We start from the raw sequence: 19,522 nt of genomic DNA, 5'->3' as shown, positions 1-19,522 counted from the left end.
TTTTTTTTTTTTTTTTTTGCTTGTCAACTTTTTCAGGTAAGTAAAAAAATTTTCTCTGGTTGGCCCCCCACTTTCAAAAACGATGCTACGTGCCTGTTTAATACCCAGGAGCAGAGAAGAAGATTTTCAAAGAATTGATGCATTTTCACTATATAATCAATAGAGCCTCGCCCTAACACCAGAACCCCTGACCCTGGGGCCATGAATTTCACAATTTTGGTAGAGGACTCAATGCTGATTACAATCATACAAACAGTTTGACTGCTTGATGTCCAGGAGCAAAGAAGAAGATTTTTAAAGATTGCACTAATTTTAGGGGTTTTTGCCCCACCCCCAAGGCCCCAGGGGGGCAGGGACCATGAAATTCACAATTTTTGTTCCCCTTCATCCATAGATGCTATATGCCAAAATTGGTTGAAATTGGTTCAGCGGTTTCAGAGAAGAAGCTGAAAATGTTTAAATGTTAACGCACGACGGACGACGACGGACGAAAACAGGTAGCAATGGGTCACCTGAGTTTACTCAGGTGACCTAAAAATGTATTTAAAAATGCGTTAACAATTTATAATCCCGGATACTGGGATAAATAGGAACCCAACAAAAATAATTTTAAATTGGTTGGTTGAAAAGGGAATACATTCCAAATGTTTATTTTGGAAATTTTAATATATAGACCTGGTGCAATTTTAACGATTTGTCACTATTGATAGAGAAGATAAGTTAAATATTTCTAACCAAAGGCCAGTCTGATGTCTAATGTTCAGCGAAATAATTGGAAACTGGAGTTAACTCTCTCATTTTTTTTTCTTGAAAAGAAGTAGCTTTAGCATATATATATATATATATATATATATATATATATATATATATATATAAAAATAAAAAAGCACTAAAAACCAACAACACTGTATATCCTAAATGTCGGATCTACCAAGTAGATACAAGGTCACGGATGGAAATTTATATAAAGCACTAAAAATGACCAACGACACGAACAATAAAAATTGTCAAATTTTCGGGACGCCCTGTCCCTTCCTCAAGACAAAGAAAAAAGTTAAAAAGTCATAAGAACAAAGGAAAAAGAGAAACAAAAACAACTAGCACTACTACTAAACTACTAAACACTAGATATTTTAGTAATTGAAGAGTCTTGCACTGTTCTTATTAAAAAAGTGTTAAATCAAGAAAATACTTATTTTTTCTAAGCATATACTTGACAGCAATCTATAGTATATACATGTACCACAAACCGTCCCTGTTGATCCTGGATCCAGAGTTGGCACGAGATATCACGATCAAGGATTTTTCAACATTCCCTAATAGACCGGTAAGAATCACTGACGCCATTCCATAACATGAAGTAAGTTTCGTATTGCAAGTATTAATGAAACCTTATCTTACTGTGTAAGATAATTTTATTTTAAACAGGTTTCAACAGCAACAAAAATACAGTAGCTTTAAAGAGGTTTTTATCGACGTCGTTTAGGATTCACGTACTATTAAATGAATACACAATTGGCACAATGGGAAATTGGCTATAATTATGCTGCCAAGACAAGAGAGTTATCTATCCAGTTTTCTGGGGTTATTTTATTAAGAATTCATTATCTCTTCTATGTCTCCTTATATTTTATCACTTGAGAAGCTGCTAATAGAAGAGGCCATGGCAAGAAGTGATTAAAACAAATTAATGTTTAATTATTGCTATTGAATATGTACCTATATAAATGCATCAAACTGTAGACCAGGGTTTTCAGATTATAACCTGTTAGGTACAAGACATAAATACAGGAATAAATCATAACTTTCCCTTTGACAATTCATAGGATAAGAGACTTGAAGTGACAGGTTTACTCGTATTATCGTCTTCGCAATAATAGAGCTTTTTTTACAAAGACATTTTGTCAACAATAATTCAGTAATCTTTATTCGCATTTAATTCATATATTTTTCAATTGTTTCGATTGATCAAGATCAATCGATTTATCGATCAATCGATCGATTGGTCGAGAGAGAGAGAGAGAGAGAGAATGAAAGAAAACACTTTTTCACATAAATTCAGCTTTGAATTTGAATTTGCCTTTTCTTGCTTTGGTTTACAGGATAATTTAATAATTAGAAGACCAAAGAATTTTGGCAGTCATCTAACAAGAGTAAAGGGAGATCAATGGAGGTTCATGAGAAACACGATTTCTCCAATTTTTTCTTCTGGAAAAATGAGAAAGGTAAGACACAATAAAATTATATATACATAGCTTATTTATAAGTTGATATTACACTTACTTATAGATTGACTGGGATTGTTTAAAATTCTTTTTAAAAATGTTCATTATTCATTACAAATTGATAATGGCAACCGTCTGTTTGAATATATCTATCTCTAGACCGGATATTGAATATAAGAATTGGGAGTATTTTCATTCACTCGTCTGTCTGTTTGCAAATTATTCATTGAGTATTTAGACGGATGTTAGTCACTTTTATATAATGTGTGCCCTAGGACAATTTCACTGGGAGGTAGAAGATAAAAATAAAGGATCTACACAAACAATTGACAAATGAACAAGTTTTTTTAGGGGGAGAGGGGGTCTTATCTTAGAAGGGTATTTCAGCATTCATGAAATTTAAACAACACAAAAGATTTAAACTTGATTGAATTTACAGACGACAAATCTTGCATACATGCCATAGTTTGAAAGTAGTTAAACCCCTATAAAAAGAAAATCTGAAAATGTTACATAAAAGTACTAGTTTTGTTTTTAAAAATTATTATTTATCATTCTTGTGTCTTTAAAGATGTCTCCAATACTTGCAAAGTCTTGTGAAAATTTACTAAAGAATATTGAGACCGAAATGAGTTGTGGACATCCTATTGAATTTAGAAAGTAAGACTTAAATCTGATTTGCATTTCTACTTTAAAGTACCAAAAATATAAGTAAACTTCTTTCTGTATGATCTAATAGCTGCATTCAATTAAAATCTAAATGACAAAAGTTATGATGACTTGATTTTATTAAAAAAAAATATGTCTTTGAGAAAACATTTTTTTAAAAACAAAATGCTTTGTTTCATTGTTAGAGCATAATCATACCTTCATTTGGTATGCTGGAAAATACACACGCTGAAAATTGTTATTTCTCAGAACAATGTAAAATAGATTCAGAACCTTTCGGCATTTTCAACGAAATGTTATGACGGAGATTTTTAAATGCTCATATTAATATAGTCATACAATGGGCCTTTTTTTGGTCCAAAATTTAGATAATGTAGATGTATAAAATGTTTCAAGTATTCAACTTGCATATACCTTTTTTTTATTTCAGAATGTTTGGAGACTTTACAATGGACGCAATAGCTTCTATTGGGTTTGGAATCGAGTTGGATTTGTATAAAGATAAAAGAAACGAGTTTGCAAAGCATGCACATACACTCTTTGCTGCTTTCACAGGCTTAGGAGCACGTATAAATGGTTAAAACAACTAATTCTGTATTATACTGTATCTTTATAGCTATACGTTATCCGAGGATATTCGCTTACCATAACGTTTTGTCATTTGTTGTGATGTGGAAGCTGCTGAGCTTTACAAAACGTATATAACTGCGATAACGATAAAGATTTATACCACATGTAACTGCAGAAATATTGTATTTATAGGTACACTGTTTTATTTTTCAGCATATTGTCCGCCCCTGTACCATCTATTATGCCAATTGGGATTGGACATAGATGGTCAAAAGAAAGCTTGTGAATACTTCAAACAACTAGTGGAAGAAGCTAAGAAACTAAGAGGAAATGACAAGGTAATTGAAAAAAAATCACCTTCAAAAAAATGCAACTATATTTCTTAGGAGCTGTGTAACTATTTCAAACCTTATCCCCTCATTTGGTGTTAATTTCCAAACATCCTTTTTTAAAGACATGCTCTGTAAATTGTAATTACTCAGCCGACGTGTTTCAATCTAATTTTAGGATAGGGCTGATCTTCTTCAGCTCTTACTGAATGCACATAAGGACACCGAGGTCAGTGACACGGAACAATTCCTGGAATACAAAGATGACAAGGATCAATGGAAAAAGAGGGGTATGAACGGATCGAAGTGTACGCATTGTTGATTTAAAAAAAAAACATAATTGAAATGAATTCCATTCATAAGCTTACGTCAGAGGATAGGTTATTTATGTATATTTTTACTCAACAGGACTTACAACAGAGGAAGTCAATGGAAATTCCATCTCGTTTATGATAACTGGCTATGGGACCACCTCTGCTGCCATGACGTATAGTGCATATTGCTTAGCATCAAATCCAGAATGTCAAGACAAGCTGATTTCCGAAATAGATTCAACTATTGGACAGGTACAATCACACAGTAATAGATCTATGTAGTGGGCAGGTTCTATCTACACTTTAATTTTCAACTGAATGTGTACATATATCTTTCTTCCTCGAAGATTGGTATAAAAGAAAATCAAGTTACTTTAGTATAGTTATAATTTCATTTCATGTTTTATCTTTTAAAATAATGCATATTTCGTTCATAAAAGGAAGCTCCGGATTATGACAGCATACAGAAGATGGAATATTTAGACTGTGTTATAAAAGAAGCACTTCGTTTAAACCCACCGGGTCTAAGGTCTCTCTCTCTCTCTCTCTCTCTCTCTCTCTCTCTCTCTCTCTCTCTCTCTCTCTCTCTCTCTCTCTCTCTCTGAATCTGAATAGTGTCTTTGGATTTTGTATTATATATATTACACATGAAATCTTGGTTTGGAAAAGGATACTTTTTTTAACACAACTTTTATGAATGAACGTAAATGTTTTTGTATGTTTACTTAGGCTCTATAGAGAAAGTCCCCAGGATGTGGAGATTGCTGGCTACACCATACCCAAAAATACAGAAATCGTGATTCCCGTTTATGCTTTTCACAGAAGTCCTAAATACTGGGAGGAACCTTCCAAATATAACCCTGACAGGTGACATATTCTTTTTATTTCGTGGAAAAAAATGTTTCATTTCAAAATATCAATATTTATTTTTTTCTAAAGAATTATGGTACTAATTCCCATGTACCTCCTATCCCTAAGTCAAATATACAAAATTGTATCCATTATTTATCTTTACTGATTAATCAGTCATTTTTCAAATCAACTTGTGACATATAAAACAGGGCTATTTAATCTAATACCCCAATGTATTTTCATCTTATTCTCTTTTTAATACGACCTCTTTTTAGCAATGCATTTGTTTAAATCTTACAGGTTTCTTGTGAAAAACAAGTCTAACCTGACGCCATATACGTTTCTTCCGTTTGGACTAGGTCCCAGGAATTGTGTCGCTATGAGACTGGCTTATATGGAAGCTAAATGCGCCATTGTAACTATTCTTCAAAAATATAAATTTGTGCCATGCGAGAAAAACGAGGTATAATTTTTAATGTTATTGAGCACTACAATCATAATGCAACAGGTACAATTTTTGTGTTTATATTTTTTAAAAAATGGGGAAGAACAGAATGCCACACGTACTTCATTGGCAGTATTGTTCTGCTTTTAGATCTTTATGTCTTCATGAGATATAAATTCCGACCTTTTTGTTTACTTGTACTTAAATCTTTTATAAAGTGTTTTACAATGCTTTTTTGGTAATATTAAGAGTTATATATTCTTTACACTTTTCTAGATTCCGATGGATATGGATTCTAAAGGCCAACAGAAGCCAAGAAATGGGACGTTCTTGAAAATAGAAAAACGATAATCTCTTGCACTTCAGATTATCGAAACATTTTTTTCCTTCTCACAGTTATTATAATAACGCGAAAGTTATGAACATTTGTGAACATTTTGAACAGTGTATAGGAGTAAATTCCATGTGATAATAGGTCCGATACATTCGTCTTAAACTTAAAAAAAGAGTAAAACAATCTAAAGTAATAATCAATATTAAGGACAGATGATACAAACAAAAAATGGATGCCTGGATTGGTATATATTTTTTTACCTAATTTCATTGCAAATGATGCAAATAATAAATTTCTAGAATATAAAGAAATTGTAACCCTTCTGTGACGTTCAAATTTCTACCCGTCTAAAACCATCTTTATTATTCTATACAAATATTTTTCACTTCAAATTCCATTTTTGTGCAACTTTGAATAAAAAATTAAAAACTACTCTGTGAAACCTATTCATTTTATTCATGAAAACATGACCCAAATTGTTATTTCCAAAGTTTTGTCAAAAGTTTGTTTGTATCATGTGTGCTTAAGGCAATCTCATACTGTGAAATTGTTAATTTTTCGCAGAGGGTTTCAATACTTTCTGTGACGTCACAACTGCATCAAAAACAAATTTACGAGAATTTGAAGACGTCGCAGTTTGTATCCAGATAACCGTAGAACATGTGGTTGAGAAGCAAAAATCTTATATATTATATGTGATCTTTTGGAGAAAAGGTTCATTAATCGGGTCTACTCATTTTATGGTCATGTTTCTTTTTTCTTTACTGGAGACTCGTACTCTAATGTAAGCCAAGATTTTCTATGATATTCTTGACAACATCACAGAATCCAAGTATACGTAATAAACAACGATTATTCAGTAAACATGGCATATAAATAGCAATACTCTGTAAAGAAAAATAGGCTCAAGTGCATTATAAGACAAAAATAGTTCTATTTTTTTTCTCGTAAGAATATATATTTTTGCATATTCATTTATATTCATAAATGTACAAAACAAGATAAGTTAGCATATTTTGCATATATATTAAATGTAAATATATATGAATATTTAGGGCCATTGTTGGTGAATTAGTTATACAAACCAATTGCATTCTATATTGTATAACCAATTATTATATCAAAAGGATCATAAATGTACAAAACAAGATATTTATCTTGCATTTATATTAGATTAATTTAAAAGATAATTTGTATATAAAACGGCTTTGTCTGGTTAACAGCTGTCATATTGAATCGACAAGTAGACTTTGTATCAGGTGGACAGGTCGCCAGGGCGACATGTAGACAAATTTTTATATAAATATGAATTATCCTTGACCTTTATGACGTCATGGGTTTGGATTGTCATATGGAGATTATACATTACAACTGTTATCAGAATTGCGCATTTATATGAAAAAAATGTCACTTTTAGGCATTCAATATACATGTACATGTCATCAATATATGAGGGAATTCTATAGTATTTTGGAATATTAAACCTTTGACTTTTCATACTTCTTTATGTTTGATATATTAGATTACAAGTAATAAGATTTTGTTTATTTAAGAATGTATTGCTTTGTATTATGTGCTGTCATATTATTAATTACTTTATACTATGTAGCGACATACATGTAAACAGTTTTAGCATGATCGTTCATATATTTATATAATTTTTCATATATGATTTATATATGAATATTTATTACAAAAGATTTACTTTATGATATATTTTCGTCTTATTTTGTACTTGAGGGTATATTTATGCTGTAGAAATCTATCACCGTTCCTTTTATTTGCATATAAGTTCCAATATTTTGGAGAATTATCTCTTTACAACTTTCATTTATTGTTATATTTGATGCATTGATTGCTTGATGATGTTTACATATCAAGGATTTACATATACATAAACCTATTCTTGTATTTGTATGAGCAGAATTTATTCAAAATTTTATAGATGAGAGGAAGAAAAACTCGCTGTGACTTTCAAATCAAAATTTAGATATATCAACGTATCATCAATTAATAAAGGTTATTTCCATTCAAATGTCAAAACGATATATCGCAGTGAGATTAAGATAAAAGATACCACAAAGTCTGACACATCTATTTCATATTTGGATATTTTACTAGAAAAAAAATGGTAACATAACAATAAAGCTTTACAACAAACCTGATGACTTTCACTTATCAATTATCAACTTCTAATGCAGCAATATACCCTAAACACCTTCAAATGGGGTTTACATCTCTCACTTGATTAGATGTGCTAGAAATTCTTTACGTATGGACAATATCTATTCGAGGTAAGTTATTGGCAAATAAGGCGATAAAACAATATTTTCAAAAGTCCCGTTTAAAGTCGTCATTTTGTTACGTCTACGGTAGATAAAATGACTTGGTCAACAAATTCAATCTATCGTTAAGTCAAATGCTGGCTGACAATTTTCATACAGATTTTTAGGTCATTATTTACTCAATGAATTGTCTACAGATTTTTTTTGTTACGTTTGTCCGACCATGAGATGACAAAAAGCATACGGCGGGGGTGACTGTTCGGCAAAGGATACTCACTCCTCCATGGCACCTTATTCCACCTTTGATGTTGTAGCGGTCAGTGTTTGCTCTACGTCTGATTTGTATTAATTTAATGGAATTTTGAGCTTGAATACTGTTCGTTATCTCCATATGTTTTATTGATTGGGTAAGTTACACCAGGTCCCAGGATCATCAAATATCTTAAGCCTTAGTCAAAATTTTTATGATAAGTCAAAATAATCATATTGTACTAGGATTTTGATTAAGTTAAGCAGACAAAAATTAAAATATGTTTTAATATTGCTTTACAAAAGTGTTATCTGCAAAATTAGAGATTCGTTCAATCATTAATAAACATTTTACAGGCGGTTAAAAATTTGACTTTAAGTCTGTTTTATGATTCTATTCACAAGTTGTTTTAAGATTATCTTTTAACACATGATTTCATCATTGAAAGACTAAAATAAGCTCTTAATTATTTCTGAAGAATCTCATGGGTTCTTAATTCTTAATTTTTGGAGTGTCGAAAAGATGCTTCAGAGTCAACGGTCCCACGATGATTTGCTGAAACATAGACCTATACATTTTATGTAGTTTACGACATGTTTTTTTGTTTTTAAGAGAACCGCAAGATACAGTAAAAAGTGGAGTTTTTTTACAAGCATCAACGGTTCATCAAATATATACTTTATTAAAGATTTTTACTTTAAGTGTTTTTCGTTTTTTTTTTTTTTTGCCACGATTCAAAAAAGCTACTTTGAAAGATAAGGTTTGCTGGCAAATACGCCACTTTGCTTCATCACTTTCTTTTCGTTAAAGCTAAGTTTAGTGAAGGAATGAAGCTTATTTCAACTTTGTTATACGATATAACATAACTTGGGGCAGTTTACGTTTAAGCTGAAATAAGCTTCATTCCTTATAATTTAATTTCACTGTAGACAATGAGACAATTTTTGTATTTTTTCCTTCGGAAAAAGGCTTCAAATATCGCATATTTTAAAAGTTAACGTCAAGCGGAGTAATACGTTTTTGACGTAACTCATTGTGACAAAGGCAAGTTATGTTATAAAAAATGGATAAAACCGTTTAACCAATCAAATGACGTGTAACAACTAAAATTAAATTATTGCAATTTAAATAAATTTAAATTGAATAAAGGCGTAATACTTATATTCTTGTAGTATACTTCACACAATGCCTGAATGAAACATTGAAACGTTATGTGAACAGCAAAATATGTGTTTTAATAACAACAACGATAAAGATTGATACCACGTGACGTAATATGACCTATTTAGGAGATATATAGGCTTTTTGTTTCTACATATCAATCTGCTTTTTTGTATGTTTTTACAAAAATATATAGTGATCAAGGAGATAGTAAAATATTTCTATTCCCATTTTGGTATCAAAAATTGGATAATTAAATTGAAATGATTTCAATGATCAATGTCAACAAATTCTTAAGAATTAATTGAAGCAACCAACCGTAATTTCCATGGGTCAGTTGTTAGAAGTATATCAGATTTACAACCGTCACAATTAAGATGAATATACTTGGATTAGTTAATCTTCCTGGGTGGAGTCTTATCTTGATCTTATTTTTCTTGACACTTTATTTGTAAGTATTATTTAAGTTCTACTTCGTAAAAATACATGAGGAAAACACAGTATTTACTGAAAAAAGCAATAATACATATAAACGATTATCGGTAGCCTTACACAACAGAATGCAATTTGAACTTTAAGCAAAATGTGTGTCAGGATTTCAATTCGTCAAGCAATACAATTATTGACGTATCCATTGTATTTTTTCTTCTACGTCTATGTTACACTGTAGATTCCTTTGTATGTTGACACTGATATTTACACCCCCCACCCGGTTCCGACGCCTTGATCAAAAGATATGAAAAATTTCTGACTTCCATTTGTTAAGGAGAAGCATTTTTCTATGATATCAAAATGCTTATTTTTTAATTTATCGCCTGGAATGCTTATATAAAAAGTAAAACAGTCATGGGTTTATGAACTTCTATAAAAAATTGTGTGATTTTGAATTTTATAAACGATCATTGGAGTATTCAATGAAGCGAGAACCCAAACAACGATGACAATGCCAAGTACGTTTTTGATCATAAAACAACTAAAGTTTCAGGTGAATCAGGAATGACAAACTAGTAACTGAATGTTTGAAAAATCTCTGTTCACAGGTACTCAAAATATAAACTGAGCTTTTGGAGTAGACTTGGTGTTCCCCATCCAAAACCAACACTTTTTGTAGGCCACGTTCCTTTGATGAAAAATGCAAGTCTGTTACATTATATTTTGATAAAAAATACTGTAAAAGAAGAAACACGCGTTTAACGATCTTACAATGAAATATGATCTGTGCTATTCAAGAGCTTTTTTATTACATTTATGTAATCAGGGACTTGGAGCGTTTGACCTAAAAATGCATTCAACATACGATAAGATAGTGGGGTAAGTAACTTTATATTAATTTTGCAGTATATATAGACACCTTATGAAAGTGTTTTAGAAGGGTATGTAATTACTATATCACAAATCTCATCATTCTATTCAGTCTCCCAGCTCTGGTTTATTTTATTAATTTATTTACTGTAATTATAACTTACGATACACTTAATCTGTTAACTAATTAAAAATTTAGATCTTCTCTCAAACGAAAGGAATGAACGTGTATGTAGCATTTTTGTAATACTGTTAAACTTGTGGCTTAGCCGAGGAAATCCTCCTTTTTAGTCATTTGATTCAGTGAGTTAATATTTCCATACACAGCCAAGAATCACGCATGTGTTTCTTTTAATAGGATATGAGAGGTTCGTATATTTCTAAGTATGGTCTTGCTTTAATTATAACTATGAAAGGAACTGTCATTTCTGATATATTTTATTTCTTTTTTTTAAATCTCCAGGTTTTCAACTAATGTTCTGCTCTAGCATGTACATTACGAAAATCTATTAAATTTTGAATGTTAGCAAAACTGATTTCTTTTAGACGAGCTGAAATTCATGAGTCATCACATTGTATTTTAGGACTTACCTTTTTCATAGACCCTCTCTCCTGATACTAGACCCGGAGTTAGCATGTGACATCTTGATCAAAAGATTCTCAACCATTCCAAACACTGCAGTGAGTACACTTTTCATTACGTCAAAGAAAATATAACACGTCATCAACATTTAAAAGTTTTCACAATCAAGGCAAAAGCACTTTTTTATATGTTATGACATATATTATCCTTTAATCAATAAATGATTTATTAAGGATTTTAAACAGCATTAATTTATTTTTTTGATTTATTGATAAATATGATTAAACACCATTATAAACAGAAAACAAATTAATGGTGTTCATAACGGAAGTCCCAAATAAATGCGGTTTCCTGTTTACGCTATCATTTGTTTAAAATGTAGCAAACATCTTTAATGTTTTTCTCTCTTCAGGATCCGTTTAAAAGACACAATGATCTTCAATATGGTCTCATCAAACTTAAGGGCGACCATTGGCGATTCATGAGAAATCTAATTTCTCCAATATTTTCTGCAGGAAAAATGCGAACGGTATTCAAAATTATTGATTGTCTTTTCTGGTTTACTTCATGAGATAAAGAAATTGTGATGTTTAAAAATCTTAATTAAGAAAAATTAATTCAGATTAAGTTATTTAGGAGTTTGAATATAGATACATATTACACACTATCACATACTCTTCAGAAATTTCCTCGAATATTAGTTTTTATAAACCTTATCAAATTAATAAGGAACCTACATCTATAATATAATCTTCTGAATTAAAATTAAATTAATTTAAGATAACCAGTACAAAATGTATTTTTTAAATTGTTTCAAAAACTTGTCCATAAACAAGCTTTATGATATATGTAATTTTAGGGGGTCAGATTGCATAATATGTTACCAAAGATTTTTGTATTCTTTCAAAGTTTGTTCTAGTCTTGTCTGACCCCCTTATAATATGTTTATATTTTGTTTTGCGTCATTTACTTCAATAAATGACATTTTTTTCACTTTTACTACTGTTGTTATTTTAATTTTAATCCATCAAAAAACTAGCTTAGTTGACTTGGCTTCGGTCTTGCATAATAACAGAGGAACATAAAATTAGTTAATATGTAAATTGGCACATTGAAACATTTTTCAGAACAATTAGAGTGTCTTCTCCTTTTCTCTTTTATTTTCTTTTTTTTATTATTATAATTCAGGTAGAAGAAATATTTATTCCAAAACTTTAATTTTGCAAACAATTATCAAAGTTTACTTTATTCAATTGCTTGTTAAAATTTTTGGGGGAATACGAAAAACATCTTTTATTTTTAATTCATTTTCATATATTTAAATCACTTTTGGGTTTGACAGATGTCACCGATACTTGAACGGTGTTGTTCTCGCTTAATAAAACACATAGATGATAATGCGAAACAAGGACATTCTATTGACATTAAGAGGTACGTTTAGTTTTTATTAAATTTTCATAAAAGCATTTACAGTACTAATACCACTCTTCTTTTTGGGGAATCATATTTATTCTAATAGAAGGAATAGACATATAACCTACATGATATAACATTTTAAAATGTAATAAAACTGATAATGAAAAGGTAAACATGTTCTTGCTTACATTAATCTAACAGTGATATGGCTTGATGAATTTTTATGCGTACACTAACCTTTCTTATACCGGTAGTTTAAATGACAGGCTTAGAATTTTCTGTACAACTTTTTAGAAGTTAAACTCTCTGCTGAAATGAAAATGTCAAAATACTTTTGACCAGAGAACAAATAAATATTATTTTTCATACAAAATAAAAAGGAAAGGAAACAGTGGGATAGCAAAACTTCTTTCAAAGTTCAAACTGGACTTTTGAAATTGCACTTTTCAAAATTACAGTGAATATCTTGCTTATTAATCAGAGAAAATAAACTCTTAGAAAAACTAAATCTTTTATTGGCTTTTTCTACGAAGGATGTTTTTTTTTTCCTTAGTTTGAACTCGCAAAATAAATTGCATTCTTTTTCTGAACAAAAAGAAAATTTTCATTTTAAATGTCAGAATTCTGCTTTTAAGAATGTTTGGTGACTTTACAATGGATGCAGTTGCCGCCATAGGATTTGGAATAGAGTTAGATTTGTATAAAAAGGAAGAAAACGATTTTGTGAAGAACGCAAAAGGAATTTTCAAAGCTTTCTTGGGATTTGGAGTACTTATTAATGGTCAGAAAATATCTATATAATAACTGAAAAGTATGACTTAATTTGATAAAATATTCGTTATTGTATATTAGATTTTATTTAAACTATGATTTGCGATATTTTGTAGCATTTATGCCACCGCTTTACAGTCTTCTTTGCAAGTTAGATTTGGACATCGATAGACAAAACAAATACTGCTTATACTTTAAACACTTGGTGGAACAAGCCAAGAAACTCAGGGTGGACAACAAGGTATACCACACAATCTTGAAAAAATTGCTTTTCTTGAGAAAAAAACTTATTTTTTTAGGGACTATGCATTTTTTATTTTTTCTACGTTTTCATACTTCTCCTTATTCAAATATTCAATTGAGATAAAAGGAAAACAGTATGATACATATGAAATAGGTCTTACTGCGGATGAGAGCGATTGACAGGGGATGTTTACTCCTCCTTCGTACTTGATCCCACCCCTGGTGACCCCTGGAGTTTCCAATTCTTTATGAGATTATGGAGATTGGTCACTCTTCGTTGTTTTCGCCCATTTCGCTGAAAAGAACAACTCTTTTTTTACATCATGATTTATTTCATTAAGGAAACTTTTAGATTTGCAAGGGTTCTTGGAAATCTTTTACAAATTGGCATGCATATATTTTCATTAAACGAAAAACATGTTTGTCGCAATTACCCTGTGCAAATATTTGCTGTTTTTTTTTATCCAGACACAACAAAATTATGCTTTAATTCACATGTACAATGTATATAAATGATAACTTTTCTACTTCAGAAAAGAAATGATCTGCTTCAGTGTTTATTGGATGCCCATAAAGAAACAGATCTGTTTGACACTGAACAGCATTTAGAGTATAAAGTCAATAAAGAACAGTGGAAAAAGAAAGGTAAGAAAATCTAAACTATTGTTTGAAAAGTCAAAATACATATCTCATTCGACAAGCAAAGATTATATGGGTAATGAGAGGATATCGAATAAATCTTCAATTATGTATATTTAATACAATGTGTATTTCTGTACTTTAATTAACGGCAAACTAAAAATTGTAAAAATGTTGATTTACATTCTTCTTACAGGACTTACAACTGAAGAAGTAAATGGAAACTGCATAATGTTTATTTTAGCTGGATACGAAACCACTTCCACAGTTTTAACTTTTACTGCGTATTGCTTAGCAACTAATCCGGAATATCAAGACATATTGATTTCTGAAATAGACACAACTATAGGACAGGTACAAACTGATTTCTACATTTTCATTAACGTTTTCTTTTTATTTATGGAGGTTGCATGAATTTTAAAATGGCGTTGCATCAATGAAGGATATTGAGATAACGGACAGTATTCAATATCAAAGTCCATAAAACAATACAAAATAGGAGCAAAGCAAACACAGACCTCCAAAACATAAAAGGTGGGACCAAGTGCCAAGAAGGAGTGAGCATCCTCTGCCGACCATTCACACCCCCCGTGAATACTGGCCATCAGTGATTTAATTCACAATAGATTAGCATCAGTTTGGATAAATTAAGATAGTTCTCCGTGTCTTATCAATTCTATTTAATTTATACCAATAATAACCATAATTTCTGTACAAATAAGCTTTTTTAAAAAAAACTTTCTGTATGTTTATGTTTATCTACATGTAAAATAAGTTTTATTTTCTACATACAAAGGATACACCTGATTACGACAACATTCAGAAGCTAGAGTACCTAGACTGTGTTGTTAAGGAGGCTATGCGATTATATCCACCAGCTCAAAGGTTCTCTCTCTCTCTCTCTCTCTCTCTCTCTCTCTCTCTCTCTCTCTCTCTCTCTCTCTCTCTCTCTCTCTCTCTCTCTCTCTCTCTCTCTCTCTCTCTCTCTCTCTCTCTCTCTCTCTCTCTCTCTCTCTCTCTCTCTCTCTCTCTCTCTCTCTCTCTCTCTCTCTCTCTCTCTCATGATATATGATATACTAGTATAACAGATATAATCACCACAATAGTTAATTCCGACTTAAGTCTCTCAATATGTTTTAACTGATTTTGAAATTAAGATGCAGAAGTTCCGATTCAATATTTTGTCCTTTTTTATATCATGATTTACAGAGCATTCCGAGAAACCCATCAGGAAATGGAAATATCAGGTTACAGAATACCAAAAAACACGGAAGTGTCCGTCTCCATATTTGCTATACAAAGAAGTCCAAAGTACTGGAAAGAACACGAAAAATATTACCCTGACAGGTATACACATGTAGCAACGGAATCTTTTTTTTTTCATAGAGATGTTTTTCATAGTTTTATTTTGTTTCAGAAATTAAATCTTTTTTTTTTAATTCTTATTTCATTTATTTTTTTATGCTTTTTTTTTATTTCTAAAATTATAATTTTTTCATGCTCATGGGGATCAATTGATTATAATATTCGTGATATTCTGAGATTTATTTCATTTTCATATGGCACATGCTTGATTTTGGTAAGGTTTTTGGCAAAAAACAAGTCGAACCTGACGCCAAATGCATTTCTGCCGTTTGGACTGGGGCCACGAAATTGCGTTGCAATGCGACTAGCCTTGATGGAAGCGAAGTGTGCCTTGGTGACTATATTACAGGAATACATGTTTGTCTCCTGTGACAAAACAGAGGTGCTTTTGATCTCTTGAATTATATTTCCATACATTTTATTTTTATAGGGTTTTAATTTTGCAAGGTCACTGACAAAAAATTCCCTTTCTACGACTTTTGTATTGTTTTTGGCATGTATGAATTTACTCCATCGACACATAATACAACTCACAAGTACCCAAGTCAATATATATAGGCAAACATCAACAACTCGTATAAGTTCAAATTTCGAAAATCAAAGATTCCAACACTAGGATTGGTACACAATAATGAGTCAATACATGTATATTTATATGAATGAACCCCAAGTTGGATGTCCAGTCAGTAATAAAAGTTTGGTAAATTCTCTTTGAGATCGCCAAGATCATCTTAATATATTATATTATGTATTATAATTTTGTATTTTTTCCCCTTGTAGCGGTTAGAATTGTTTAAAGTCAAAATTGGAATTTCAAAAGAATCTCAAATTGTTTTCTGACTGGATATGCAAACACAAATCGTTGGTTACCATTCATATTCAGCCATTGGGTACCTTCATTTATAATATCATTAAGTGCTATTTGCCACATTAGTTGTCTTCTTTTTCCTAAACATTTGAACATTTTTACTTTTCAGACAATTTTTTAACGATATATATATATATATATATATATATATATATATAATAAATGGTTTTTTTATCTGGTCGAATTCTCCCCCTAATTCAGTAATTTAGTTTAGTTGAAGTATTGTTTCTTTCTCATGTCCCGATAAAGAGGGGATACAAAACTTAATTACAGTATATCCAGACTTTCTCAAAAACAGCTTTGGAATAAATTGCTTACTTATTTAAAATAAAATACGATATCTTGAAAATTTTAAAAAGTAAATCTGAAGGCAACATTTGGAGTCAAATTCACAATATTTCTGGAAGAGAAAAATGTCTAATTCAGCTATGTATCTATGTGGCATATTACTCTTAAACATTTTATCTAAATATTTAATATCATTGTTGCAATTGCAGATTCCTGTGCAACTTGATGCAGGAGCACTTCTGAGACCAAAGAACGAAGTCCTCCTGAAAATCGAAAAAAGAAAATCTTCAGTTTCTTAACCTCTGAAAGAATTTTTTGCACTTTTTTTCGTAAATACCTAAATGCAATTGAATATATGACTACATGTAAATGAATGTATCTATCAAAATTGGTTCAAATTGTTTCAAACTTTTAATATATTTTACTTACTGCTTCATACCGAAAACTTTGTAATAATATACTAAATCAATATATTAATCATCTTTGCAATACGTGAAACCAAAAATATGTAACCCCAAACACATTCTGCCAAAAAGCACACTTTTAAAGTATTTTGTAAAAGTTATGTCAAAGTTAAAATCTAGCGGCATATCGTGACTGTTGACACTTGCTGGTTTCATCGCGTTTTTCTATTAAGTTTAGTAAAAGTTCAAGCTTTTCTCATGTTGGTAGCATGATTAGATATTTTTATTTCGAAGAAATAGAAAGCATTTGTGAAATAAATTAGCAAAGCAATTAAAAATTATTCATCATATACATTGTTTGTTTGCCGCTAAGTGCTATGGGGTGTTTTTAAACTTGATGCCTCTAAATTTTTGCAGCACTTACTGGCATGGAGAAATTGGAAAGGGACGGAACTTCTTCAATCTTCTTTGAAACTCACTAAATATTCATTGAATTTAGAGTTATCTGATTATATAATGTTAATTAAGAATTAGTTTGTGTTGTCATAACTTAAACCTTTACTCACAAAAATGTTAAAGAAAAGAAAAAAAAAACTATATCTCAACTCTAATAAATTACACTAATTTTTTTTTACATCCGAATTGATATCCTTCCCGTGGGAAGATAAAAATAAATAAAGACGTTGTTTAAATTCAATAGTATAATAGTGATATAATAGTAAGGCCAGCAATCTTTGATTCTTTCGATCGAATACGAATGCAGCGTTCATTTACCAACATTTTTTTTTTTAAAAAGCGTATAGATTTATTTTTATACAGATATATTTTCTAAAAAATAAATAATTAAATGACATAGAACTACCTCTTCATTCATGTTCTGATAAGAAATGTTGGAACAATTATCTATATATACATGTACGCAGTTATTGTGACACATTGTATGAAGAAAAGTATTTTTCTTTGCTGGTATACTTTTTGTTTACATGGCACTCCTATTCTAAATATAAACCAAAACAAACCTGAGTTACGGCCCGTTAAGAATTAAGAAAAGGAGCGGATTTAACTAGGTGTATATGCAAAGTAAAAGTAATTGTACTCGGTAACATCTAAACCGCTGAATATAAAGGAATGTATAAAATAAAAGATGGATAATAGAGGACATTATTGAGGCCTCGGGAACATTAAGGTCTATATTCTATTTCATATTTTCATAGAAAAAGAAAATAGTTATATTGATAATAATGTCATGTAATATTTCTAATCAAAATATATTCATATTTATTATTATCTTATTTATTTAATTTTTTGGGAAAGCAATTTTTATGTGGTCTTTAACATGTTATAGGATTCATTTTGTAATCAGACAACTACGAGAGTTTAGATTTAAATATAGATATGTAATGCAATGCTAGTACCTAGCGGTATATCACTCTTCCCTCACTTATCTATTTGCCGCATGTTTCATGTGAATGTTTTGGGAGAGCCAAGTAAAAATAACGTATCTGAGATAAAAAAAATATTTTCATTATTTTTATTTCAAAGGAAAAGGAATAAATATTTATTTCTGAAGAAATTAACCAAAGAAGACTTTTTTAAAAGAATGTTGTAAGATGTACGAGGGGTTATCAAAAAGTTCGTGGACTAGCGCCATAAAATTAAAATTGTATATAAACAGCTCATGGTACATCAATGATTTTTGAAATATCTAGTTAGCGTCATCTTTTTTATCCAAAGAATAAACCACAAATCATGATTTTTTTTTAAATAAATTACATGTAGTAATGATTCTGTAAGCAATGGTATGTCAAGGCGGCGCAACCTCAAAAACGGCGTTTTTTAAACTATTTGTAACTGAGAAAAACTCATTTGATAAAATTATTTGACATCCAAAAATCCCATTGTTGAGGTATCTGTCGGGACACAATTGTTCTGTAAAATATGAAATTTTAACTTGATTCTGGAAGTTCTATGAAATCTTATTGTAATTTTTACACGGAATATCCAAACAAATGAGGCCTTGAAAATGACGTCAAAGGGGAAGGGTTTCCGTTTCAAACATTCTATATAAGTTTTGCCCCTGAAAAAATAGTATAGACCTAAAATATGTTGAAACTAGCTACAGAGAATAATATCAATCCAGAGTACCTGTCTTTTTAATGTCAGAATAGATTCAGAGAATAAGGGGATACACAGTTAATGTCAATTTGCA

At 30.6% G+C, this 19,522-nt stretch overlaps 1 protein-coding gene across 1 annotated transcript; it reads left to right on the top strand.

Annotated features, from left to right (window-relative positions):
* The first annotated feature begins 1,235 nt into the window (after positions 1 to 1,235).
* On the top strand, positions 1,236 to 17,208 carry LOC134230513 (uncharacterized). The gene is made up of 22 exons (XM_062712350.1): positions 1,236 to 1,327; positions 2,103 to 2,225; positions 2,797 to 2,885; positions 3,325 to 3,470; positions 3,678 to 3,802; positions 3,972 to 4,083; positions 4,202 to 4,359; positions 4,548 to 4,636; positions 4,837 to 4,974; positions 5,260 to 5,422; positions 10,612 to 10,745; positions 11,321 to 11,417; positions 11,732 to 11,848; positions 12,662 to 12,750; positions 13,371 to 13,516; positions 13,623 to 13,747; positions 14,283 to 14,394; positions 14,585 to 14,742; positions 15,185 to 15,273; positions 15,598 to 15,735; positions 15,973 to 16,135; positions 17,119 to 17,208. Exons 1-22 carry the CDS (start codon positions 1,238 to 1,240, stop codon positions 17,206 to 17,208), a joined length of 2,691 nt encoding a protein of 896 aa, XP_062568334.1. The 5' UTR covers positions 1,236 to 1,237.
* Positions 17,209 to 19,522: the final 2,314 nt, after the last annotated feature.

This window comes from Saccostrea cucullata, unplaced genomic scaffold (genome assembly GCF_032062105.1).
Source record: "Saccostrea cucullata isolate Sc308-1 unplaced genomic scaffold, CSIRO_AGI_Scuc_v1 ctg1655, whole genome shotgun sequence".
In the NCBI taxonomy this organism is placed as follows: Eukaryota; Metazoa; Mollusca; class Bivalvia; order Ostreida; family Ostreidae; genus Saccostrea; species Saccostrea cuccullata.
The sequence above is the reverse complement of the archived record's forward strand: the minus strand, read 5'-3'. Positions and strand labels throughout refer to the sequence as shown.

What these genes read in the sequence shown, in the direction of transcription:
- LOC134230513 (XM_062712350.1), top strand. Translation starts at nt 1,238, where the DNA reads ATGTACCACAAACCGTCCCTGTTGATCCTGGATCCAGAGTTGGCACGA. An exon ending in CAACATTCCCTAATAGACCG is followed by an intron (nt 1,328 to 2,102) that starts GTAAGAATCACT and finishes TTTGGTTTACAG; the next exon opens with GATAATTTAATAATTAGAAG. An exon ending in GAAAAATATTACCCTGACAG is followed by an intron (nt 15,736 to 15,972) that starts GTATACACATGT and finishes GATTTTGGTAAG; the next exon opens with GTTTTTGGCAAAAAACAAGT.